The sequence below is a fragment of the Peromyscus maniculatus genome, chromosome 14, assembly GCF_049852395.1.
Source record: "Peromyscus maniculatus bairdii isolate BWxNUB_F1_BW_parent chromosome 14, HU_Pman_BW_mat_3.1, whole genome shotgun sequence".
In the NCBI taxonomy this organism is placed as follows: domain Eukaryota; kingdom Metazoa; phylum Chordata; class Mammalia; order Rodentia; family Cricetidae; genus Peromyscus; species Peromyscus maniculatus.
In genome coordinates this window covers 1,012,372-1,039,140 of record NC_134865.1, presented here as the reverse complement: position 1 = coordinate 1,039,140, position 26,769 = coordinate 1,012,372, and the positions used below count along the sequence as shown (strand labels likewise).

The 26,769-nt window shown below is 43.0% G+C and overlaps 1 protein-coding gene and 2 pseudogenes across 1 annotated transcript; 2 read left to right on the top strand and 1 right to left on the bottom strand.

Moving 5' to 3' along the window:
* Nucleotides 1–181: 181 nt before the first annotated feature.
* Nucleotides 182–20,521, bottom strand: Sav1 (salvador family WW domain containing protein 1). The gene is made up of 5 exons (XM_006985445.3): nucleotides 20,350–20,521; nucleotides 18,160–18,606; nucleotides 8,881–9,151; nucleotides 3,837–3,980; nucleotides 182–1,506 (listed from the first exon to the last, which is right to left on the bottom strand). The coding sequence occupies exons 1-5, from the start codon at nucleotides 20,441–20,443 to the stop codon at nucleotides 1,299–1,301; spliced, it is 1,164 nt and encodes a 387-aa protein (XP_006985507.1). The 5' UTR covers nucleotides 20,444–20,521; the 3' UTR covers nucleotides 182–1,298.
* On the top strand, nucleotides 4,238–5,383 carry LOC143268476 (heterogeneous nuclear ribonucleoprotein R pseudogene; annotated as a pseudogene).
* A 3,638-nt stretch (nucleotides 20,522–24,159) lies between the features above and the next one.
* LOC143268395 (RNA-binding protein 7 pseudogene) lies at nucleotides 24,160–25,219 on the top strand (annotated as a pseudogene).
* Nucleotides 25,220–26,769: the final 1,550 nt, after the last annotated feature.

The following is a 26,769-nucleotide window of genomic DNA, read 5'->3' as shown; positions in this document are numbered from 1 at the left end:
TGTACATCAGTTACACTTTAGAAGCACCTGGCCTTATGCTCACTGATAACGTCCACCAGTCAGATTTCGGTTTCCACCCCCCTTTCATTGTAGGCTTCCTTGGCTTATGCGCCTTCTGAACAGAAAAGCATCAAACATTGTACTGAATCAGAAACACTGAAACATGGACTCAAGGACCAGATGGTTTCCACAAAAATATATTTAATAACTTGTCATATAAAATCAAACACAATATTTTATCAATAATTCGAACTCACTTCTAACAGAGAGTGCTTGCATTTGGGAAAACTAAACTATATACATATTCACAACACTTGTAAGCAGAGCTGAAGAGCTATGAAACTCAGAAGTCTAGAGTTACAGCTGCAGGTCCATAAACTTATCTTAACCAAGTGTTTGGCTCTTAATTATGAACAACTATTAAGCCAAAAGCAAGACAAACGGGAAGGAGTGACCTGTTTCTAGACCTTTACAATGAATACTTCTCTAAGATAAAAAAAGCAATATAAAACTCACAAGTGACCAAGATTTCTTACTGGATCCCTGATTGTCAGTTTTGGCAACTTGGCCGAGCCTGGTGGAAGGCAGTGAGCTATGTGGTCAGGAAGCCTGCCCTGTGTCTCACCAGAGCCTTGCTAACTGGAGTTGTGTGCTCTGGCTCAGAGGAAGGAGGCAGTATTGGCAACAGGTGCACACGCCTTCCCCACACAGGCTAAGGCCTTGTGGTTAACGTATTGCTGAAAGGCTTTATCACCCCACTTCAAAGGTGCTCCTTACATTAGGGAGGAAGAGGAGGGCGAGATGACCACATACATCATACACAAGTTCATCACAAGAAAGGTTCCAAGTCCTATTTTGTATTTTGAGCTATACTCATAGTAACGGTCAATCCACCTTATTCCAGAAAGTACTTCACACCACAATAAGCAAGTTTTCAAAAATGTGCTCACCCTCTTCCTGTCTCTGAACAAGAAGAGTGTATTCCATAAGAAGAAAGAGTGGTTGTTTGCTAAATGCCTGGTTATGATGATATTCTCTTCTTGTACTCTTTTTCATCAAGAATATTCAAAGCAGTTTCTTAATATACAGCATTTGGAAGTGTATGCCATATTGGCTCTTTAAATGATAAAACTGTTTTTTTGGTTCAATACAAGAAAAAAAAATTGGTAACAAAATATATGTAAAACTAGAATTTTCTAATTCCAAATAGTAAGTTGCCTTTATTAACCAAAGTACTTGTTTGCAGTCGTTTATCTGAAAATATTCGAAGCTCTTAGGAAGCTTGGACTGGGGTGAAATTAACTGAAAAACTTGTTGCCATGCTGCTGGGCATACCACTGCTGTCTCTGCTTACGGTTTTCCAGCTCGGTGAGAAGAGCCTGTCTGTAGGCCTCGTACAGCTTAACGATCTGCTCCAGCTCCTTCATGAAGAGCAGCTTCAGCATTCCCTGGTACGTGTCCAGATCAGCCAGCTGGAAGAGCTCCCACTTCAAAATGTGGTCATATCTGTCATAAAACAGTGTTCATAACAGAATACATAAATGTGCATTTACAACAATAAACTGCTAGATTTTATAGACATTTTTATTACAAGTAAACAAACTAAGTTTTACTTTAAAATATTTGAGTTAGTAAAACTTTTTTTTTTTTTTTTTGAGTTGGGGACCTGCGCTGACCCTGAACTCCACCCTCCTCAGTAGCTGGGAATACAGGAGCACGATAATACACATGGTTCTAAATACACTACTTCTCCTCTTCCCTCTCTTTAAATTCTTTTACAGATTTTTATGCGTATGAAGGCTTTGCCTGCATGCATGTAACTGCACTGTGTGCATGCCTGGTACCCAAGAAAGCCAGATACGATGTCAGATCTCCTGGAACTGGAGTTACAGTTTTAAGTTGTGGGAGAACAGCTCCCACTTTTCTATGACAGGGAACTCTTAAATGAAGAGGGATAAGAGACTGAGGTAGAAATATAGAGGTAGAAGGATAGAGGGGAAAGAAACAGAAAGACAGGATAGCCTCGGGAGGGCCTGGATCCTTATCCACTGGCCCCTCCTGTCTCTTCTAAAGGGCTATTTATAGGAATGCCAAGGGGGTGGAGCAAAGACCTCCCCCTAGCTCAGCCAAGTGTAGACCCTTCCAATCACCTTGTAACGATGCACATGGCCAAGCAATCCTCTAATGCAGCCCTGCTGGGTAAAGCAAGCTCAGATCTCACCTAGGATACTTTTGTGGGCTTCCACATTAAGTCACCATATGGTTCTGAGAACTGAACCAGAGTCTCTGCAAAGGCAGCAAGCACTCCTAACTGCTCTCTCTCCAGCCCTAAGTACACTTTTTTTTAAACTTGAGAGAGTTTTTTTAAGATTTATTTTTATGTGCATGGGTGTTTTTTTGCCCACATGATGTGTCTATGCACCACATGCATGCTTGGTGCCCATGGAAACCAGAAAAGGGTACTGGATTCCCTGGAACTGGAAATTTAGACAGTTGTGAGCTGCCGTGTGGGTGCTAAGGAACTGAACCTGGGTCCTCTGCAAGAGTAGCCAATGGTCTTAACAATTGAGCTATCTTTCCAGTCCCAGATACACTATTTTTTAAGGAAGGGGGAAAAAAACTGTTAAATATTACTTCAGATTAAAAATTAGTCCTGGGCAACCATTAATACCAACTCCAGTCTATAGTGGTTCTGTAATTTCCAAAAACCACATCCTATTACAGTGTTCAGGGTGAATGTCCATTATTAGAGGAATGTCAACATAGCAAGTCATGTGCCTATTATATTGATGTCATCCATCATCTCAAATCACTGCAGGGCAGACATAAAAGGAAGCTTTGATTACAAATTCTAGTAGATTTCTTTTTAATAATCACTATATCCTAGCTAATAGGTACATTTGCCATTTTATTCCAAAAGGACCATCCATCTAATATAAAAATATATATGGCTTCAAAAACAAGACAATGAGCAGTTATTGCAAGCTGCCCAGCCAGCACACAGTTACAGCCATCTTGGGTGTGTGCACCAGGAACACCAGCAAAGCCCCAGGAAGCTTTTCAGTAGACTTCCACTTGTATTCTCTTCCTTGAGGATGAAAACTCACTAACAGAAGACTGGTTTCTTTGCAGAAGCCTGGATATTCTTCTCTTTTCTGGGCACTCTAACTCCTGTGAACTGGAGTGGGTGAAGAAGCAGTTCCGTCTCAGGTGTCTCCCAGAACTGCTGTCACTCAGGTAGTTTAATTTATCTGATTTCTCTGAAATAAACTCGTATTCCTAACAAAGAACTCCATTTCCCAGAGTGTTCTGCTTTGAGTGAAAGTTTCATCAGTGTACCAAGCTCTTACCTGGGTTCTTTTTTGGTTATAAGTAACTACATCAACTTACATGTTAATCTTATAAAAATGTAAATAAAGAAAACAACAAAAATTAAACTTGTCCATACTTAGTATTCTTAGGTATCAATTACCAGAGATCTGCACACAAAGTAATAAGGATTCAGACATCTTTCATGAATTCTTACTTCTAATCAAGGAGTCAAATTTTATAACCTCTGATATCCTTTCTTAAATGTTACACAGAGGTCCAATATTAGAAGAAAAGCATAGTACTTTGCTTTTTTTTTTTTTTTTTTTTTTTTTCCGTGACAGGGTTTATCTGTGTAGCCCTGACTGTCTTAGACCAGGCTGGACCAGAATGCAGAGATCCATCCACTTGCCTCTGCCTCCCAAGCGCTGGAATTAAAGATCTGCACCACCACTGCCCAGCTAAGCGTGGTCCTTAAGTTGAGCTTGTTAGAGACCCCAAGATACTGGCGCTGTGTGCTCACTTACTTCACAGGGGCTCGGGCGTAAACCTGAAGCCAGTCAGGAATTTCTGCAGTATGGTAAGGATTTGCAGGGACCAGGAGGGACTGATTTCTTTCAGTTTGCTGTGGCTGGTATGTGATGGGAGGAGGCTGATCATACCGAGGTACGCTAAGAAAAAAGAATTAACATTTATTAATACAGAACCCCCTTCACCTAAGCCAGAAAGTATGATGACCATACAGCTTTTTTCTTTTTTCCCCAAGACAGGGTTTCTCTGTGTAGCTTTGCACCTTTCCTGGAACTCACTTGGTAGCCCAGGCTGGCCTCAAACTCACAGAGATCTGCCTGGCTCTGCCTCCCGAGTGCTAGGATTAAAGGCGTGCACCACCATCTCCTGGCGACCATACAGCTTTTAAGGCTCTTCAATGTGCTTTTTGGCCAAACCGACTATCTTCACCCCAACAGAACTTTCTATGTTGAACTGTGTGAGAGCTATGGAATTCATCCTGGCAAACACCTGGGGGTGCGCACTTCTGTGGCAACAGACTTTTTGTTGGATCCAATCCAAAGAATGAGACTAAAGAAAACGTTCTGGACGAGTTCAGTGAAGTCGCAGGTTTAACAGGGTTTGGTGGATGTTATTGTCTGTCATCAACCTGATGACAGAAAATGAAGATCACCAGTCAGCAGCATAAGCCAGATGCTGGCTGACAGTGGGAAAGTGAAAGTGGACTAGGGATGGCCACAGACTCAGATCTGAGAGCCTGGTCACCAGGCTCTTGTTGTTGGAGGAAGTGAGTCACTAGGGTGGGCTTTGAGGTTTCAGAAGCTCAAGCCAGGCCCAGTGTCTCACTTCCTGCTGCCTGCTGACCCAGATGTAGAACTCTCAGCTGCCTCTCCAGCACCATGTCTGCCTGTGTGCAGCCATGCTTCCTGCCATGATGACCATGGACTAAACCTCTGGACTGTAAGCCAGCCAAAATTAAGTGTTTTCCTTCCTAAGAGTAGCCATGGTCATGTGACTCTTCACAGCAACAGGACACTGACGAAGACACAGTTGGATGGGCTGACCCTGTGGAAGAACCAGATCCGGAAGTCCCAGCTATGGTAAAGTTTGATGAGAAACTTGGTTGCTACAATGACAGAAGAAGTATTGGAAAAGTCATTTTCTGAGTTTGGAAAGCTGGAGAGAGTGAAGAAGTCACAAGATTATGCATTTCTTCATTTTGTAGACAGAAGAGCTACTGTTGAGGCTATGAATGAAATGAATAGCAAAGAAACAGAAGTGGGGATTGAAACTGTCTCAGCTCAGCCACCACACAAGAAAAGGAAAGTGCCAAGTTGCTAGGCAGGCTTCCAGAAGTAATATATATGAAGATTGCTCCAAATAAGATGTTGAGGCCATGGTGGAGGGAGAGGTGGATATGGCTACCCTCCAGATTAGTACAGCTATGAAGGCTACTATGACGATGACTATGGTTATGATTACCATGACTATCATAGAGGATAGGAAGATTCCCTACTATGGTTATGACGACGGCTAGGCAGTGAGAGGAGGATGGGGAGGGTGAAGTGTTACACTACCACCAAGGCATGGGGAGCACCATGTCTACGGGGTAGAGCTAGCTATTCACGGGGGTGGCGTGGTGGTGGTGGGGTGGAATATTATTTTAAGATGTGTTACATTTGTTTATACTGTGGAAAATTTGTTTGATGATGCAAAATGTGTTGTATTTTTTTTTCCTGAGACAAGGTTTCTCTGTGTTGTTTTGGTGCCTGTCCTGGATCTCGCTCTGTAGACCAGGCTGGCCTTGAACTCACAGAGATCCGCCTGCCTCTGCCTCCCCAATGCTGGGATTAAAGGTGTGTGCCACCACCGCCTGGCTGTGTTGCATTCTTTTATGTTGCATTTGTTTAACTCTGTGAAACTGTGTTACTGTGCCTGTCTAAAACACCTGATTGGTCTAATAAAGAGCTGAACGGCCAATAGCAAGGCAAAGAAAAAACAGGTGGGGCTGGCCGGCAGAGAGAGTAAATAGAAGGAAAAATCTGGGAGAAGAGAAACAAGAAAAGGAGGACTTGAAGGGCCAGCCACCCAGCTGCACAGCAAGACAAGGAGTAAGAGTAAAGCAAGGTATACAGAAATAGAGAAAGACAAAAGCTGGCTAGAAATAAGCCAAGCTAAGGACAGGCATTTATAAGTCATAATACATCTCTGTGTGTGATTATTGGGGAGCTGGGTAGCAGGGCCCCCAACAACAGGGGGATGGGCACATTTGAGATCACCAAGAGGCTCAAGACCTGTAGAACAGTAGAGAGGCCCTTGTCCTTGTGGCGCTCAGGGCAACTGAGGGGGCAATGTAGGAGGAAAGAAGAAAGCAGATGGATACAACCAGCCTGATTCCAGAATGTCATGAGGCCAACAACTAACAGAACCATGTTCCTAACCCACAGATCAGCACTGCCTCAACAGGTGTTAACTATTCTGTTAACTATGGTTACAATAATGACAACAAGAATTTTATCAGGATATTTAGCGGCAACAGTGGGAACAGACAAGTGAGAAGGGCTGGACAAGGGTACTGGCCAGGTGTGACTGGCTCTAGAGCTACATTCTTCAAGACAAAGCTGCCTTAACTCTTTCATCTGTGAGGGCAGTTTGCTGCCATCTGTATTGAGCTGAAGAAATCACTGTGTATATAGCCCAGGCTTTTTATCTTTCTTCTTTTCATAAGTGCTCTTGGACATTGTTTGGGGTTGTGGAGTTCCCTTATTATGGGGTTACAATGCTTTTATCGGTCCAGGATTCATTTTAGCTTCAAAACAATCTGTTACATCAGAACCTTTGGTTTGGACAGTTCTATTTTTCTGGATTCAGAACAGATTTCATAAGTGTATGAAGTATACTATAAATAAAGTACAAGCTAGTGCTCTGCCTTAGTAGTCTTAAAAAATTAAAGCGAACAGTCTTAAGGTTTTTTGTTTTGAAAATAAGCTTAGACTATATGTTTAGCATTCCTAGAAACAGATTAACTATGCTTTTAAATGTTAAAATTCCACGCCTTTTTGAAATCTGTCCTACAAAATTTGTTTGATGTACATGTCCAAACAATGACAATTTGTTCTTTGATGTGATTCTATTTCTTAGTTCTTGTTCATGTGAAATTTTAATAAAACTCAAAAATCTATTTTAAAAAAAGCAACAACAAGTTAGACCTTCCGTATTTTAAAACATTTCTTCTGGCTGGTATTCATTCTTTTTATTGACAGTTTCAGCAGTGATAAAAAGCTGGGCCTTAGTTTTAACCTTTATACAAGGCTTAAATTATAAGCACAGATTTCTGCAAATAACTAGTAACTTGCCAGCATATATACTGGAAAGGTCCATAGCTTTGCTCAAAACAGAGGAAGATGTCTTTCTTCTTCCTGCTGACTGAAGAGGTGAGGTTGGGGTAGGCAGTGCAGCAGGACGGGCACTGGGCCAGGCCAGGCCAACACCTGGGTGCTGACTAGAGCCCCTGTGAAATCATCAGAAAGACAAAGGATCGGGTTTCAATTAGCTCTAACAGCCGGTGTAAGCTGAGAAGGGAGGCTGGTTATATAAGAGTGAGATGTTCGCAGAAGGGTACTGTTCAAAGTCCTCAACGCCTGCAGGCTACAGAGTGAAGTCTGGGAAGCCAGACTTAGCTAGTTCAGGCAGAAAGACAAACGGAAGAGTCTGCCTCCAAACACAGAAGACATGTGAATACAAAAAAAGGTCACTGCTTTCTTAACTGGCATTAAAATAAGGTCTAGATTATACTCTGGTTAACAGTTCAGTTTACTTTAAGATTATTTATGTGTCTGGGTATGTGTGTGTGAGAGAGAGAGACAGAGACAGAGACAGAGAGAGAAATGAAACCATCATCTGGAAAATTGCTTTACGAACCATCAACACTCTACAGTAATACAGGGTGCGATAAACAGAAGGTGACCTTTCAAATCTGGTTGTACAGATTGCTACTGTATGACAGCAAACATAACCGTGGTCTTAGTTCTTCAAAAACTTCATTAAGTTATTCAATAAAGCTGACTAAATGCCACTAAATGTAATTAATGGAAAAAACGGACTTCCAGCAAACTGTATTAGGCCAGATGACCCTAGGCAGTATCTTTCCATGTGCTTATGACATTTCCCCATTTTACCCAGTTCTTGCAGCTTAAACATGACTAATGTGAAGTATTTGCTTCTTCACTATTACGTTAATATAGTTTTCTATGTACTTTGAAGCACAGTGTCTATTTTATACTTACAGCAATCTCAATTGGATTAACCAAGTTTCAAGTGCTCAATAGCCACGCATGACAACTGGCTACAATAATGGATAACACAAGGCTTAAGTGCCATTCAAAACAGCCCAAAGAATTACTTGTAATATTTATTAAAAAGCTAGACTGTTTTGTTCCATTCCAACTTTTCAGTAAGAAAACAACATAAAATCGTGTCTGAAGTTGACTAAAAACAGCAAGATAATGTCAAAATTTCAAAGTATATTGACTTCCTAGGAGGTGGGTCTGACCGATGGGAATTTAAGATGAAGAGCCGGGTGATTTATTTAACTTAAATTTTTGGGTATCTACAACAAAACATTCTGGCATCTCTTCTAATTGGAATCTATCCAAAGATACATTTGTTTCAGGTTGCTCCAAAAGAAAAAAAAAAAAATTAAAAACTCACTAGTTATTAAAATCATTATTAAAATATATCTAGGATAAGTATAAATTTTGAGAAATAACTATTTAAAATCTTACACTTCAAGATGCTTATTCTCTTCCAAATGTGTGAGACCAAACTCTAACACGGGATGCTCTCAAAATAGAAAGCCAAAAATGGCCGGGTGGTGGTGGCGCACACCTGTAATCCCAGCACTCAGGAGGCAGAGGCAGGTGGATCTCTGTGAGTTCGAGGCCAGCCTGGTCTATAGAGCTAGGCCAGGCCAGGTTCCAAAGCTACAGAGAAACCCTGTCTCAAAATACCAAAAAAAAAAAAAAAAAAAAAAGAAAGCCAAAAATGAAGCTGCTACTTTACCTGGGAGCACACGGGTGCCTGTACTGGGCCCTTTTATTGGTGTGGTCCACATAATAGGTTCCAAATTCTGATGACTCGACTCGTTCCCACCCGGGAGGAAGTCCTTCTCGTTCAAGAGGATGACTCCAGTGAGTCGTGTTTGTGTTATGATCTATGTAGTATTTTCTCCCTCTCATTGTCCAGTCCACAGACCAGCCAGGGGGAAGGGGTAAATCTTCAGAGCCATGGTTAGTTAAATTCCCTAGAGATGTAGCAGCGACTCTTCCAATACCTGAAAGGAAAAGAAAATGGAGCAAGTGTTCAATTATCTGTTAAAATTTATGATTATGTCAGCATAAAATTTCCACAAAATTCATAAAATACTATTAAATTAGAAAGAAAAAGATGAACTGAATTTTGAAACGAATATGAGTTTTGGCTTGTTTGTTTGAATCTTCCATCACCAGGGTACAGGAACACTTAAATATTTATACCACTAAAGGAAAAGTGAAAGGAAAAATAAATCTCAGTCAAGATTTAAGATTTGACATTTCATCCAAAAAGTTTTTAAAAAAGCAAAAATAAACTTGTAAAACCATTCCCAGTTTATAATTTTTTCAAAGAATCGAGCTGTGCCCTAGAATTTTTAAGTGCCCTAGAATTTTAATAATTTATTATAATTTAATAGTTTTTAGTAATTATCAATGCAAGTCATACAGTCAACATGCAAATAAGTCAAATAGCCACATGCTGACCACAACTAGAAATAGAAGTCCATGAAATAACACCACTTACAATGACTCTAAAAGTCAAAGTCAGGTTTCCCAATTAACTGACATGTTTTTAGAATATGTACTACATATTTTATATACTTGAGCAAAACGTTTAAGGCATGATAATAAACTCATTTTTCAACTCTTGAAATTATACTGACACCCTTAATATGCTGAAATGTCAGAATCCCTGCTTAGATTAGAAGCAGTGTTTCTTTCAATCATTTCAGTATCTGTGTAAAGAGCAGTGACAAAAAATAATTTAGAAGAAACATTCAAATTAAGCATGCTTGAAAAGAAATGCTTCTGATCAAACTCTGAAATTCTAAAGGATGAAATGTAACTTTATAAATAAATACAGGTTACTGGCAGGTGTTTTAAAAACTGTTTGCACCTAACATATAGCATAATGGGAAATGCAAAAGGCTAGTCACTGTAGCCTAGTCTACAGAAAGGCAGATCAACCACTGTTGTCATAGTAGACGATTATGCTACTGGATGCAGAGGTCAGAGCAGAGTACTGGACTGCACAGCTACACCCATCAAGATACTTTCTTAATCTCTCTGGCGACTCTTGCCAGTAATCCCAGCACTTGGGAGACTGGAAGAAAGAATGCCACACGTTTGAGGTAAGCCTAGGATGCACAGTGAGTTCTAGGCCAGCTTGGGCTAGAGAAGCCCTGCCTCCCCTCTTCCCCCCCCCCCCAAAAAAAAAAAAACAAGAGGTGAAAAAAGGACAGGTAATATGCTTCCTTCTTATAGTCATACTTAGAACAGCCCTGGGTGCCACCATCCCAGACTTCCTGGTATTCACCTGTCTTTGTGAGCAATAATCTATGGCAGAAAGGATGGTACGTGACTTCTGATATTAAGATACCATGCAGCTTCTGTTCCTATCAAGCTCATGTGCCTCCCCTTGGATCACGTCTTAAAACAGTGCATATAATGAGGAACTGAGGCCTCCAGCTAAAATGAAAGGCTCTTGTTCACAGCTTCAGGAGTATTCTCTGAACTATGCATCTAAGGACAATGATATCACAGCCCGGGGAAGCACTGACATAAATGAAGCCCTATGACTTCATGAGAGACCCTGAGTCAGAAGCACACAGCTGAGCTGCTTCTGACATCCAACATAAATTCAAATGTCTCTTATGTTACCCAGTTTAGAGTAACACACAAATCAATAGAGATGAGAAAAATATGTATATGCACACATACATGTATTTATACCCATTTTCATAAAATGCTAAAATATAACACTACAACAAAAATTAATGAAACTGGTTATTTATAGAAGGAATGGGATGATAGAAATGACTTTGTATCCCTGGATGGCCTGGAACTATGCAGACCAGACTGGCCTCAAACTCACAGAGAATTAGCTGCCTCTGCATCCAGAGTTCTGGGATGAAAGGTTGAAGCCACCACAGTGGACAAATGAACAGCATTTTAATTGTCAACATAAACCACTATTTTCAGTATGAAAATGCAGTGGGATGTTCTGTATGTCCTGTGGGAGCCCTTCTTGGGTTCTTTGTGGCGTTACCCAGCAGGTCCGCATAGAGGATGATTAGGACCATGGGCCTGAGTGCAGGTGTCTGAGATGGTCTGCACTTGGCTGTGCTGGGGGATGGTCTGTATGTCAAGTTGCTCTGATTGGTCAATAAATAAAACCTGATTGGTCGTGGCTAGGCAGGATGTATGGGCGGGACTAACAGAGAGGAGAAATAAAAGAACAGGAAGGCAAGAGACACTGCAGCCGCCGCCATGACCAGCAGCATGTGAAGATGCCGGTAAGCCACCAGTCACGTGGCAAGGTATAGATTTATGGAAATGGACTAATTTAAGCTATAAGCACAGTTAGCAAGAAGCCTGCCACGGCCATACAGTTTGTAAGCAATATAAGTCTCTGTGTTTACTTGGTTGGGTCTGAGCGGCTGTGGGACTGGTGGGTGACAAAGATTTGTCCTGACTGTGGGCAAGGCGGAAAACTCTAGCAACATGAAAAAGTATCTGCAAGCATGGCAACACAATGTGAATATATAGACTAATACCACACAACAAGACACTCATCATGTTTAAAGATGGTGAATTTTATGGTTCACATGTTCTACAGTGAATGTTTTAAAGCAAAAAGTAAAAATCTAGGATCTTCATTTAAATCACCAATAGTATAAACTGATGAAACTGTTTCTAAAACAAATACCCAAATGTCTTTCCTAGATTTGTCCACTGAAATACCTGGAAGCAATAATCCATGCAGTAGCAACGAATCCTAGTTGTGATCCCAATCCTAAGAATCCCAGTCCCTATGGAAAGAACCCGAGCTCCTTGAGGACTCCTTGAACCACAGGTGTCTGACACAGGCCAGACACAAAGGAGTCTGGAACGTTCAACCGTCCAGGCCCATTAGAAAGCACAAAGAACAGTGAAGACCAGAGGAGACCGTCGCAGGGGATGAGTGTCCACGGGAGCAGTTCAAACAACAGAGGTGCCCACTACAGCAGTATAGCGACTCTAAATTCTACAAGTGCACGCTGAAGAAGCAACCAATCCTGGGTCTGGATCAGAATCACAAGATGTGCTTAACATTCTGTAGTCTCAGGAAGAACTATTCAAAAACAGAACGGACATCATATAGAAAGTGTCTAATGTTCAATGCTGTGGGATGTCATTCTTCATGCTGTGAATGTATATTGCTCTAATTGGTTGATAAATAAAACGCTGATTGGCCAGTAGCCAGGCAGGAAGTATAAGCGCAATAAGCAGATGAGGAGAATTCTGGCAAGAGGAAGGGCTGAGTCAGGAGTCACCAGCCAGACACAGAGGAAGCAAGATGACAAGGCAGAACTGAGAAAAGGTACCAAGCCACGTGGCTAAACATAAACAAGAATTATGGGTTAATTTAAGTGTAAGAGCTAGTCAGTAATAAGCCTGAGCTAGTGGCCAGGCAGTTATAGTTAATATAAGTCTCTGTGTGTTTTACTTGGGGGACACGAGTAGGAAAAAATTGTCCCGACCACTGGCCAGCTGGGACACAGGAAAACTTCCAACTACAGTTCAAAGTTGGAACAACTTGGACAATAAATGACTCAAAACCACATTGTGACCCTAAATATAAAATAAACATATGTAATATATATGTATGATAGAAACTACAGAATAAGAAAAGAGAGAAAACTTCCTTAGTGGGAAAATTGACATATTTAGATATTAGAGCAGAACTGCACATATTTAGCTATCCCCACCCCAACAGGGAAAGCTCAATATACTTGCCCTCTTCAAAGTGCATTAGTGTTAGTGACACCCCCCAAAAAAAGGTCTAGAAGGGGGAAACAGTCAAGTCCAATGGAGAAATCCGCCATAGTAATAGCACATGGATATTGTGTAACTCCTTATACACTAGATTTCTTTTTCTTTCTCTGTCCTTCATCCTTCTTCCCTTCTCTCCTCCCTCCTCCACCTCTCAAAGCCAATAAAATAAGATCAATCTAATCAGGAGGAAAAATATCAGATAAAAATCATAGTGAGGGGGTTCAACAAAATGTCTGGCATGAACTCATTGACACTATCATGATCACAGAAACTAAAAAACCTAACAGTGGCAGAGACCACAGAAGGCTACAGATATGAGTGGATCTGGGAACAGAAAATGGATATTAATGAAAAACCTAGTTAAACCTAAATAAATCCTGGAATTAAAAACTTATCTATGAGGTCATGGAGATAGCCCACAAAAAACCTGCACTACTTATCTTTGAAAGTGGCTGAGGTACCGCTTCATTACTCTGAAAAATAGTAAATAAAAGGAAAGATCTAGTGTTTACCCCATCTTTCCTAAATGAATAACCATCAAAGTACTTATAAAAGAAAACTGTTTTAGAACTCCAACTAATAAATCAGAAGAAATGACAGAATTAAGGTCTCAGAGTTTACAACCCCCAACGAAAAGGATCGTTATTGACTTCCCAAACCAACAGGTAAGCTTGCTGGAGAATTCCTGATGACTAAACCAGGCAGACAGCGAGAACATGGTCAAACTAACATCACAGAGAAACCAGTCCTAAAACATGGGGTGAAATGCACACAGAACCATATCCACCAGAACTCCAGCAGAGACTCATTACCATTTCACATGAAAGGAAAGAGGGTCGAGTAACCCAAACTAGAACAGATGGAATCTTTAAAAATTAGCCTCACACCTTTAATCCCAGCACTTGGGAGGCAGAGGCAGGTGGATCTCTGTGAGTTCAAGGCTAGCCTGGTCTACAGAGTAAGTTCCAGGACAGCCAAGGAGATACAGAGAAAATCCTGTCTCAAAAAAAGGAAAAAAAATTAAAAAGCAATTTTCTTTTTTTTTTCATATAAGAGACTCAGAATGGAAGTCTACTGACATTAAAAGCAGATGTTGGTTATAACCTAAAATCAAATCTTACCGTTTTTTTCCCCTTTTTGGTTTTTCAAGACAGGGTTTCCTGAAACTCACTCTGTAGACCAGGCTATCTTCAAGATCAAAGAGATCTGCCCCCCAAGTGCTGGGATTAAAGGTGTGTGCCACCATTGCCCAGCTCAAATCTTATTTTTAAGATAATATTACATTTGGAAAAATGCCCAATGAACGTGTACTTTCTGTGTGTGTTGTATATATAGTATGTATACAATAGTGTAGCTGTGTACATGTGTTCATGTTCGTATGTGCTTGTGGAGGCCCAAAGAGGCTTGAGGTTTAGATCAGGTGCCTTTTCCTCACCTGCTCTCCAAACTTTTTTGAGACAGGGTCTCTCACTGAATCTGAAGCTCATGGATTTACCTAGGCTGGCTGGCCAATGAGCTGCAGGGATCCATCTTTCGCAACCGCCTCCACCCCAACTGTTGGGTTACAGGAGCAGGCCACCATTCCCGACAAGGTTCCTCATGCTTGCTTAGCCAACACTCTAGGGACTGAGATATCTCCCCAGATCGTACACTTCCATTCTAATTGTAATTGACAAGTTGTTTTAAAATCTACCTTTATTACAAAAACCATGTCCGACTGCTCCTAGGAGAGATGGGTAGAAATTCAGTTTATAGTATTTCCTCAATGATATTTTACAAATCAGAATTTTAAAACAAGATTTCAACTTGGCATTTCATTTCTTCATATTTAAAATACAGAAAATTAGCTGGGCAGTGGTGGTGCACACCTTTAAATCCCAGCACTTGGGAGGCAGAGCCAGGCGGATCTCTGTGAGATCAAGGCCAGCCTGGTCTACAGAGTGAGATCCAGGACAGACACCAAAACTACACAGAGAAACCCTGTCTCAAAAAAACAACAAACAAACAAACAAATAAATGAAATACAGAAAGCTAAGGAATAAAACAATTACAAGTTGAGTATCTCATATCCAGATGCTGTGACAATGGTGTTTTGGATTTTAGAATTGGTGTGGTGTAATATCCTGGGCATAGCCCCAAGTTTGCACATCAAATTCATGTATGTTTTACATATCTCTTATAAAAACAGCCTGAAGATAATTTCATATAGTATTTTCAGTGCAGCTGTCAATTTGACAGTGAACTGTGAGGGCTTACTCCTGTAATCCCAGCACTAGGAAGACAGAAGCAGGAGGAGCATTCAAACTACTAAGTTTGAAGCTAGTTTGGGCTACATAGTGAATTCCAGACTACCCTGGGCTATACAGTGAGACTGTATCTTAAAACACTCACATGAATGCACACACACAACAGTTAAAAAAAAAAAAATGCTGAGTGCCGATTGGACTACGAGAGCCTTCACCCAGTAACTGATGGAAGCAGATGCAGAGATCCACAGCCAAGCACCAGGCCGAGCTCCAGGAGTCCAGTCGAAGAGAGAGAAGACAGAGTCTGTGAGCAAGGGGCATCAAGATTATGATGGGGAAACCTACAGAGACAAACAAACTAAATTATGAACTCATGAACTGGGGACCAATAGCTGTGGAGCCTCCATGGGACTGGACTAGGCCCTCTGCATATGTGAGACAGTGATGTAGCTTGATCTGCTCTAGGAGTGCCCTGGCAGTGGGACCAGGATCCATCCCTAGGACATGAGCTGGCTTTTTGGAGCCTACTACCTATGGTGGGACACCTTACATAGCCTTGGTCCAGGGAGAGGGGCTTAGACCTGCCTCAACTGAGTGTATCTGGCTTTGCTGATTTTCCACGGGAGGTCTTGCCTTGGAGGAGGTGGGAAAGGGGGTTGAGATGGGGGGGGGGGTTGGGAGGTGGGAGGAGGAAGGGGGAAGGGATCTGTGGCTGGTATGTAAAATGAATAGAAAATGTCTTAATAAAAAAGAAAGAAAAATTGCCTCAATATGGTGTCATGTTCATGCTCAAAAATGTTCGGATTTTGGAACATTTCAAAGGTCAGATTTCTGGAACTGGGATATTCAATCCGTTTGAGCTATCAGTGATATTTGCAATACACAAATGGGAAAAAAAGTGCAAAGAACTCAACAAATCATCTATGCTGGTGGTTCTCAATTTGTGGGTTGTGACCCCCTTGGGGTCAAATAACTCTTTCACAGGGGCCACCTAAGACCATCAGAAAACACAGATATTTACATTATTTTATGATTCATAACAGTATCAAGATTATAGTCATGAAGTAGGAACAAAAATGATTTGATGGTTGGGGATCATCACCACACCACGAGGAACTGTATTAAAGGTCGCAGCGTTAGGAAGGTTGAGACCCACTGCTCTACATGGACAATAAACACAGCTATTATCTCTGCTCTCCTTCAGTTAACAAGCTATGCCGTCAGTCTCCAGATCAGAAACCTCTGAACTCACTCACTCACTCACTCACTCACTCACTCACTCACTCACTCACTCACTCACTCAATTAAGCACATCCTTTGTACCAAGGTGTTATGCTAGCCATATCTGACTCTTCCTTCTCCCTCATCTCCGGCCCTATTAGGGACCCTAGTTCTATGAATGTGGATGTGTCCCACCTTCCCTCTGTCCCTTCCAAATGTCTGCAGCAGGTCCCCACTAATTTGCTTTGAAGTATTAACCATTGGGGGCTGGAGAGATGGCTCAGAGGTTAAAGGCACCTGCTGGCCTTGCAGAAGACTTGGGTTCTGTTCCCAGGTCCCATATGACAGCTCCCAACTGCCTACAACTCCATCCACTTCTGGGGACCTGGTGCTCTTGGAAGACACCCTGCACCACTTATCTGCCCAGTGCTGAGGAGGCCAGAAGAGGGTGTCACCTCCCTCAAGCTGGAGTCAGAAGACTGTGAGCAGCTGTGTGGGTGCGGGAAATAAACCCAGTCCTCTAGGAGAGCAGCCTGTGTTCTTAACCACTGAGCATCTCTCCAGCATTTGATCTTGACATGTGCAATGGCTTCTTTGTTTCCAGTCTCGGCTTTCTGTTGGACCATGGCTCTCCATTTCACCTTACGTCATAGTTCTTCAAACAGGTAAGAATACAGTCTCCTAATGTAAACCGCCCCTGCTCTGTTTGCAGTGGGTCTTTCTTCTACCCTGTTAATGTCAAGTCCGAGCTCAATGCCTACTTCAAAGTCTCTCTGCTCCTTGGAGCGTGCAGTCCTGTAAGTATTCCAGTTACACTCCTCTTTCTTCCGACTCCCTCTAACAGTCTACAGAGGACTACAAAGTATAGCCATTAGTCGTTCCAGGACTATTGTGTGTGCTGGTTTTGTCTCCCCAAATATGGTATCCCAAGAGGATCAAGAAAATGCTAGACACATAATTAATATTAAATGAAGATAATTTTCCTATGGCTAAAACAGTTGTATTCCAAATTGTTAAGTCGGTTTATTAGAAGTTGTGGCTGCTGAAAAGCCAATCAGCCTCACACATCGATCTTTATCCTGTCAAACTGAAGGCCTACAACTTACTAGGCGGGAAAAGTTTTCTTTTTAACTTGTACCAGTTCATCTACGGCAACTTTAGGAATCAGGTGGAACTGCCACATTCCTAACCCCCTCCTTGGAGGAGTACCTCCAGGTCAGAAGGGAAACAAAGTGCAGCTCTCTTCATTACATCATCAGTATGCCCCAGCTGTTAGAAAAAGGCATGGTTCACACATAGTTAACCATGGGTAAGTCTTTTGACCAAACTGAGAAAGTGCTATCGACCACCCCGAGTGAGGATCACAGAAACGGCTGTGCTAGGTCACCAAGCATGCAACTGCCCACACCATGGATCCCTAGCAGTCAACACCTCTCCTTTCCTTTCCTAGGCTAAGACCACTTTGACCTTTCTCATTCTACCAAATCTAAATTGAGTTTCAATCTAACTAGAGACATTACATTTTTCACATTTTTAAACCCTGAAGTGTTAACAGTCAAGATGGTCTTGAGGTGAGCACCAAGTTTAATATGATGGCATAGTAAACAGACACAAGAATTCTGTCATCCACTACAGTTTAAAAACTTCAAGCAAGCAGGCAGAAGCAAGAACCTATGGAAGATCACCTTTTAAATCAAAATATCAGTAAGAATAAACCAATGTGCTATTTTATTATGTCAAGTTACCTGAAGTGTGCCTCCCCTGATTCTGTGGCATTCTTTGGAAGAGCTCATGGTTGTAGTCGTAATACCTGTAGTCTTCTTGTGCACGATCTCCAAGTGGCCGCCTTCTCTGACCATCAAAAAAGTTATCTGAATAAAAGTATCGGGAACCAGAGTCTCCATTTTCAACAGCGAAATTAACCTCTGTTAAAAATGACTGTGATGAGCCATACTCTCGAGGAACATCTGCGAGGCTCCTGACAAGATAAGAAGAAGGTGCAGACAGTCTGTTGCTTTCTCTTCTAATTACTTCGTGAGGCGTCCTTTGAATTGGAGTTCTCAGAAAACTCTGGTTTCTTGAAACTACTCCATCTCCAGAAGCTGAGAAAGCATTAGAACCTGAATCTGGAAGGCAGATGTCAGTCCGTCTTGGAATTGTTGGACCATGCCGAATGAATGAAGGCATGAGATCTACGATCAAACAAAGAATAGCATCATCATTTCAACAAATAAATACACTCTTCTAAAGTTGTTTGTCAAAATAACAAAGGGCTTCAGAAAACAAAATTTAAATTTTAAAACAGTACTAGTACTTTAAGTTGAGACTATTTTCCCAAGCAAATAGATTTCTAATCTGTATTAGTGTGCTATGTGGAAGCTCAGCTACAACTGAACCGATGCTGTTTATTGCCAGACATAATATGATACAATGTCAGTAAGGCTGACAATAACCTAACAAATCAGTGCAGTCACCAGCATCACGTATGACGCGCTTTGGTTTTCACTTGATTTTAGTATTGCCAAGAATCTTTCTTCATGCAAACACAGTTTCAGTACAATAAAAAATGCTCCTCCAAAACATGGAAAGGCAGATTTCTTTTAAAAGATTTTTAACCAATAGTTTTGTCTTTCTACTCTCAGAATTACCCAGTTCTAGGTACATTTATCAAAACTAAAAAGCAAAACCTTTCAGTGTGGAAATTGAAAAATAAACTCATCTAATTCCGAAGATGTGCACAAATGTTGAATCTACTGAAAAACAGTAAGCCTGGAATTATGGCTCCTTTAAGAACAGATAACTCAAAGCAAAATAATGGATTGCTAAAAAACAGAACGTGCCAACAGCTTAGATTTTCTTAGAAAGCGAATACCTTTAAAACATGAAGAAATCTGGATATGGAGCACATTTTCTGAATTCATTAAGTAAATGAAAGGTGTCAGAAGCTAACACTAAAATATCTTAATATTGGAATAATTAACAATTGATGACAGAACTGTATCGAGTAATTCACTGATTCAACTTAACATGTTGCATGATTTCAAGTAATGTTTAATAAGCTTTACTTGCAGCAAAAAGCAAGCTATCACCTAAAAACAGAAAAACAAGCATTTAAAAGTAAAGTTTCAAGTTACTGACATACCCACCGGACCAACTTTGTCGTCAAGCACTACAATTATTAACATAACCTGTAAGGCTCGACACATGGTCACAATGAAAAAAATATGCTCTCCACCCCTTTCTGCGTGGTCTTGTGCAAATACTAGGAACCTCTGTGAACAATATGAGGTAATGCTTAATTTAAGTCACACGGTTACTACCAGCTTCCAAGGAGGAAACGTACATTACACAAGGGGCCCAGCTCCTAGAATGAGAACCAAAGGATTAGCTCCTTCTCTTATAACTATTCCGAATACACACGAATTTTAAAAAGAAAATCAAGACGTTCAAGTACAAAAACTCAGACTCAACTATCTTAAACGGAGAAGAAAAGCTATGGGAGGAGTCAGAACATACCCTAGAAAGAGGAGGTTTGAGAAAGTTAGTAACTTGCCTGCTACGGCAGAAATTACTCTGAGTACTTTGCTTTTTCGGAATTTGAGGAGCAAAACCTAAAAGCGAATACTTTAGTGGCCGGTCCGCTCTGAGAGATAGGAGGAGGCTACAAGGCTGGGTCCCGCCGCAGGACTAAGGCGTCCAGTCTTCTGCGTGTGCTAACTCGGTGGCGCAGGCGACTGTCGCCCGCGAGGGTCGCCCACCCCCGGGCACGCCCCGACGTACCCAGCGGAGAAGAGCCCCGGGTCTGGGCACTTTTCCTCCAACACCAGGCACAGCCAGCCGTGCATTCCCCGGGAGCCCGTCTTGCAGCACCCGCCGGAGCTTCGGGGCTTCGCAGGGTCCCCCCCACCCGTCCCCGGCCCGCGAGCGACACTCACTCCGCAGCAGGGGCGACGTCTCCTTCTTCACGTACTTGCCCTGCACCTCGGCCGGCTTGGACACCTCGTTTTTGGTTTTCTTGCGGGACAGCATCCTCGCGGACGACGCCCGCCCCGCCGCCGCCGCCTGCGCCGCCCCAGCAGCCTCGGCTAAGGCCGCGCGCCCGCCGCCTGCCGCCGCCGCCGCCTCCCGGGCCGGGGCCGCCTCCGCCTGGGCTCTCCGCCGCCCGCGCCCGCCCGCAAGCTCCGCCGCATGTTGGCGGCGCTCAAGCGCGCCCGCCGCCGCTCAGTGGCAGGGCAGCTCCTCCCGGGAAGTCAGCCGGCTCGGAGGAGACGCCGCCGCCGTCGCCGCCGCCGCCGCTGCTGTCGCCACCGCCCGGGCCCACGGTGACACAGGGCCGCGGCCGCCCGCCAGGGCCATGGTCCGCCGCCGCCGCCGCCGCCGCCCGGGAGCCGCTACCGCCGCGGCCACCGCCTACGTCCGGTAAACTTTCCCTGCGCCGCTGGGCATGCTGGGAAAGCCGCCGCCGCGCCAGCCGCCCCGCCCCCTCCCTCCCCCGCCGCCGTCGCCGGGCGCGGGCGGAGGCTGCGTGCGCGGGGACTCGCGGCGGCGGCGGTGGCGGCGGCGAGCGGCTAACGGGCCCCGGGGAACGGCGATCACCGCGGCCCTCACGGCGGCTGGAGCCGGAGTCCAGGCCGGCCGGAGCCCGCTGGGGTCGCGCCCTATCGGAAAGGCCGTGCTGGCCCGCAAGCCGCTCTCCCGTCCTCGCCGCCGGCGCGGAGGGACGCGGGGACGGCACGACGGCCCGGGGTCTCGCCTAGGAACACGGATGCGTCTCCTGGTGACAGCGGGACTACTAGGGAAACGGAGTCTCCTCGCTTCTTCTGTCCTCCACCCCCGGCTCCCCACCCCCGCTCCCCACCCTACCCTACCCCACTGCACCCCCTCTCCCTTCCCTATTTGTACTGCCCCGGTTTTCGGGTTAAAGAGACAATGGAGCTTCTACAACTCCTGAGGTTCATGGGACGTTCCTGTGTTTAGCCCGTCGTCGTCGTTTTAACGGTGGACTTCCTAACCACGTGTTTTCCCTTGCAGTCCAGGCTCGAGGCCTTTGAGCACCGGCATTCAGAACTGGGAGTTTCCTAATCCAGCAGATTCTACTCTGCCCTCTATCTCGCAGTCAGGTACACAGAAGAATAATCCGTGGAGAAATAAGGTGGGATTCATCCCCCTTGACCAACGTTAAGGCCGTCATGACAATGAGAATGTTTTCCCCGGTGCTTAAAACGAAAGCACGTGGTTTCCTTACACAAGACGCCAAACCCCCGTCAAATTTTGTTTAGCCATCCGTAAAGGAGACGTTTCATCCGTTGTACGTCTCCGTGTTTTCATGGAATGTTTCCTTGTTACAGGTCCCTACAGTTCTAGACCAAATACCACCATGTAAGTGCTGTTTTTAGGTGCCTGATAAGACAGTCAAAGCCCCTGCTGCTATGGGGAAGAGAGATGAGAGAAGAAGCCTAAAAAAATAAAACATAGTCTTGTTGGATAGTGAGTGCCGAAGTAAGCATTAACAAGTGAGATCTCAGTTTTGGAAAAGGCGACAGAACTGCAGCGTTCTGTTCCTGAGAAGGCAGATGCTGGAGTTAACTTACCCTGCAGCTGTCTGGAGAGAGACTTCCCGACAGAACAACAGCAAATGCAAAGTCTCTGCAAGGGGTCTCGTTTGTGGCCCGCGGTAGGAACAGTAAGAGGGTCCATGTGGCTGGAGCAAAGAAGAGGGGAGGGAAATGGAGTTCCACAGTAACCGGCCGCTCTCCTAAGCCTTCGAAGTAGAGGAGCGACATAATTCAGTATTTTAATGCAGTCTCTCTGGATGATGTGCTGAGAGTAGACTGGACAGGGGAGGAGAGTCAAAAAATACTGCTAGCATGCATCTGGATAAAGGCAACAGGAAAAGCAATAAGTAATAGTATTTTGTCTAAAATACATCTTAGAGACACAACGGGCTTTGCCGACAGATTGATTATGGAATAAGAGTAAGAAATAACGGGTTTAGCTAGGCGGTGGTGGCGCACGCCTTTAATCAGGAGGCAAAGGCAGAGGCAGGCAGATCTCTGTGAGTTTGAGGCCAGCCTGGTCTACAGAGTGAGATCCAGGACAGGCGCCAAAGCTACACAGAGAAACCCTGTCTCAAAAAACAAAAAACAAAAAACAAAAAAAAAAAAGAAAAGAAAACGAAAGAAAGAAAAGAAATAACAGCTTTCTCCTAGTATAAACCATAATGAGCCAAATGGAGTTCATTAGGGCAGACTCAGGAAGAAAAGCAGTTAAGTATTCCTGTGGTTCAGATAAAAGTACAGGTACTGCAGCATTGGCAGTGTGAATAGAGGACCCACAACCACGAGACATAAATGACATGAGTTTAGTTGCCTGAAGGATTTGAGGATGGGAGGCAAAAGGGTTGCCATAGAATTCCCAAGGCTGACCTCAGAGGAGAGTAAAATTATGTTGTTGGGATCTTGTTAATAAAGATAGTTCTTTATACCCGGTGCTTTCCAGAGAATGAAATAAAGGATGCTTTCTACATTCATGACAGGAAGAATTGTAGGGTTTTGTAGCTGGATGGAAATTCTGAAATCAACTATGCTAATCTCATGAAAAAGTAATACATGATATCTTAGATTACTTTCCTGTTCAGTGGCAGAACTACATTTTCTTTTTTCATCACTGTGACCAGATGTCTGGCAGAAACAATGTAAAGGGGACAAGACTGACTTAGGCTTATGGTTTTAAAAGGTTGAGACCATGTCCACTTGGCTTCGAGTTTCTGGCCCTGTAGGGAGGGACTTCATCATTGCCTGGCATATCGGAAGCGGAGGAACTGGAAGGCATAAGTTACTTCCATGAATCTGCCCCCCACCCCACCCCACCCCACCCCCGTGGCCTACTTCTTTAAGCTTGGCCTTGCCTCCTTGCCTTTCTAGACCCTTCCAAAATTGCTCCACTAGCTGGAGACAAAGCCTAAAGCCAGGTGTGGTGAGCAAACCTGTAAGCAATCTCAATCATTAAGGGTTGGCAGGAGGAACAGGATTTCAAAGTCAACCTCTGAAGCATAGATCCCAGTCAGCCTTTGCTAATGAGAGCCTGTCTCAACAAATGAAAACAACAAAACAAAAGCAGTGAGCCTAGGGAGAACGTTTCCCGTTTAACCATAACAAAGCCAGCATCAGAACTGGAGTTTCTACTCCCATCTTGGGCCTTTGTCCTGCTATGGCACAGTCAAAACCCCACTAACCTACATTTCCTACAGAGCCTTCTCTTTTCCAAAGCCACTCAGTTCTTTGAATTATGGCAGAGAGAGCCTCAATTAGGTACTTTCTTTAAGACCTATAATTTGTCTTTTTTACCAAGGAGGGTGCCCTCCAGAATCAACAGTCTATAGGCAGCGGAAACAGTGCATAGTAAATAGATGGGCTTTGAATCCAGATCCTGAAATCCAGAGGCTTTGAATTCACATCTGTGTTCTAAAAATTCCCAGCCTTCTGGGGATGTTATGGAGACAACCAGGATTGGCGGCTGTGATTCTTCAGACATTGCTGCTGCTGATGCTAGTGCTGTGTTACGTAGTAGAGGTACTTTCCCATCGAAATTGCATCCTCAGTAGAAAAATGGCCGTTGGGGAACTATATCTCATTAGCTGCCATTTTAATATAGGATGAAAAGTTCAGATTAGAAAATGAAGCAATTTGACTATTTGATTTTTAAAAGTAATGTTTCAGCTTAACACTTTGTGCTACATATGAAAATCAAAAATATATATTCTATAGGATAATAGGTATCTAAATTGGTCTTTTAAAAAGTTTTTACTGGGCGCAGTAGGGCCGGTAGGTGGGTCGGCTGGCTAGCTGTGAGCAGTCAGACTAGGCCCAAGACTGGAAGCGATGCGGGAATGGGGGCGGCGGCCGCCGAGGCCGACCGCACTCTGTGGGCAACCTGGAGACGAAGGTGACCTAGGAGCTCCTCTTCGAGCTGTTCCACCAGGCTGGGCCAGTAATAAAGGTGAAAATCCCAAAAGATAAAGATGGCAAACTGAAACAGTTTGCATTCGTGAATTTCAAACATGAAGTGTCCGTTCCTTACACCATGAATCTTCTCAATGGAATCAAACTTTTCAAGAGGCCTATCAAAATTCAGTTTAGATCAGCCTTTCAGGATGCCAGTGCGTCATATCCCCAGCATCATGTTGGAAATTTAAGCCCCACCTCCACATCTCCTAACAGCTATGAAAGGACGTAACTCCATCAGCGCAGATGGTTCAGAGGTCCTTCTCTTCTCCAGAAGATTATCAGCGGCTAGCAGTAATGAACAATGTTTTCAGACAGATGTCATATGTTGGGAAATTTGGTTCTCCACATGCAGATCAGTCGGGATTTTTGCCATCAGGTCAATCACACACTCATACCTTTAACCAGTCTTCCAGCTCCCAGTGGCGCCAAGATGCACTGTCATTACAGCGTAAAAGACAGGATTCTCACCCCTACCTAGGAGATAGACACTATAGCCGTGAGCAACGCTACTCTGATCGTGGGTCTGACTATCATTACAGAGGAGGCTGAGAGGATTTCTGCTCTGACGACAGGAATCCTAATGGCTGGAGCCATGACTCTGATAACAGAAAGGACAGTAGTAGAGGTGGGGAATGGCCCTCATCTCGACACTAACAAGCATTCCAAGGACATTGCTTACAGGGCCATTTTAGGCCCTTTTAATTAAGTCGTTCTGGAAGTATTTCTAAAAACTGTACAGAGTAGCCCCACAATTTCCACCTGTCTTTGAAAAAAAATTTTTTTTTGAACCCAGCAGTAGTTTCATAGAGAACTGGAACTGTGGCTCCACATTTGTTACTTCAATTACCTTCCCTCAGGGTTTCAGAAGAGGAAGGATTTTATACAAGAGAATGGGCCACCATTCCAGTCATTTCAGCCTAGGAAAGATGAACTGTATAGGTTGATTATAAAGCAAATATTTGAGTTATCTTACCCTTTTGTGTTGCAAGAAATTTCTTGGTAATGAAATCATTTTGCTGTATATAGTAGGAAACATCCAAGTTGATAGTCTGAAATGGCTATCTGCATTTTATTAATAAATGAGAAAATAGAACTTCTCAGTGATTTATTAACAATTTATTTAAAACAGTTTATTGGTTTTGTTTGGGAATAAATCATATTTTCTAACTCAGAATTTAAGTACAAATTCTGTGGTATGCTCTTGAATTTTATCACAATTAAACATACATTATAAATCTATACTAGTTCATTCTAAGAACTTTAAAATTGTCTCATTAAATTATATTTGATGTATGACTAGTCACTCAGGAAGTTAAATATCTACATGTATATTTTTACATAAAAAGACAGTGTTGATGAAAATTCTTAGAGAAACAACAATGTTAATACATAGATAAATGGCAAAATGTGGGATTATAATTTTGAAATTTTGTTTAACAAAACTTTCATGTTTCAAGATCCTGTTGCTCATTCACTGCAAGTCATTTTTAGGAATTTATTCTGTGAGAAATGTGGATCCTCTTTATACCACAGCATTTATACTATGTTCCTTTTTTAATATATTAAATACATAAAAAGAGAAAAAAAAGTTTTTACTGTTTTCATAAAGACTTACTGAAGTATTCAAATGTTAATGTTCTAGAAAATCAAACTTTCATTCCAACTTGTTGCTCTCAGGAACTCAAGCTCTTTATGCTATTTTGATTTCCTTTTATAAGATGCAAATAAAAATTAAATGGGTGGGCTAGAAAGATAGTTGTGTGGTAAGGAGCTTTTGTTGCTCTGCAGAGGTCCTGGGTTCAATTCCCAGCACCAACGTGACAGATCACAACCCTCTGTAACTACAGTTCCAAAGAGATTGGATGCTTTCTTTCTGGCCTTCCTGAGCACTGCACACGTGTGCTGCAGAGACATATGCAGGGGACACACCCATATACCTAATAAATATTTGAAAAAATCAAGTGGGCAGATTATCTAGTAAGGCAGAAGGGTCCAGCCTTTTGGCTTCTCTGGGACAAACTAGACGACGAACTGTCTTGGGACATGTGCTGGGCCCGGGGAAATGGCTCAGCTGGTAAAGGCCAGGTATTGAGGTGAACGCAGGAAGATCAGAGAAGCAGAACAAGCCACAGCTACCTCATCTTGCTAATTCCTCAGCTGATCCTTTTTCCTCAGACTGGAAGCTTCTGAGTCCTCACCCAGAATGGCTCTCAGCTGAACTGTGCTGCTCAAAGCCTAAAAGCTTAACCAGCCAAATGCTTCTGGTTCCTGGTCTTCTGCTATCTGCCATCACTTCTTGGGATTAAAGGTGTGTGTCACTATGCCTTGACACCAGTGTGGCCTTGAACT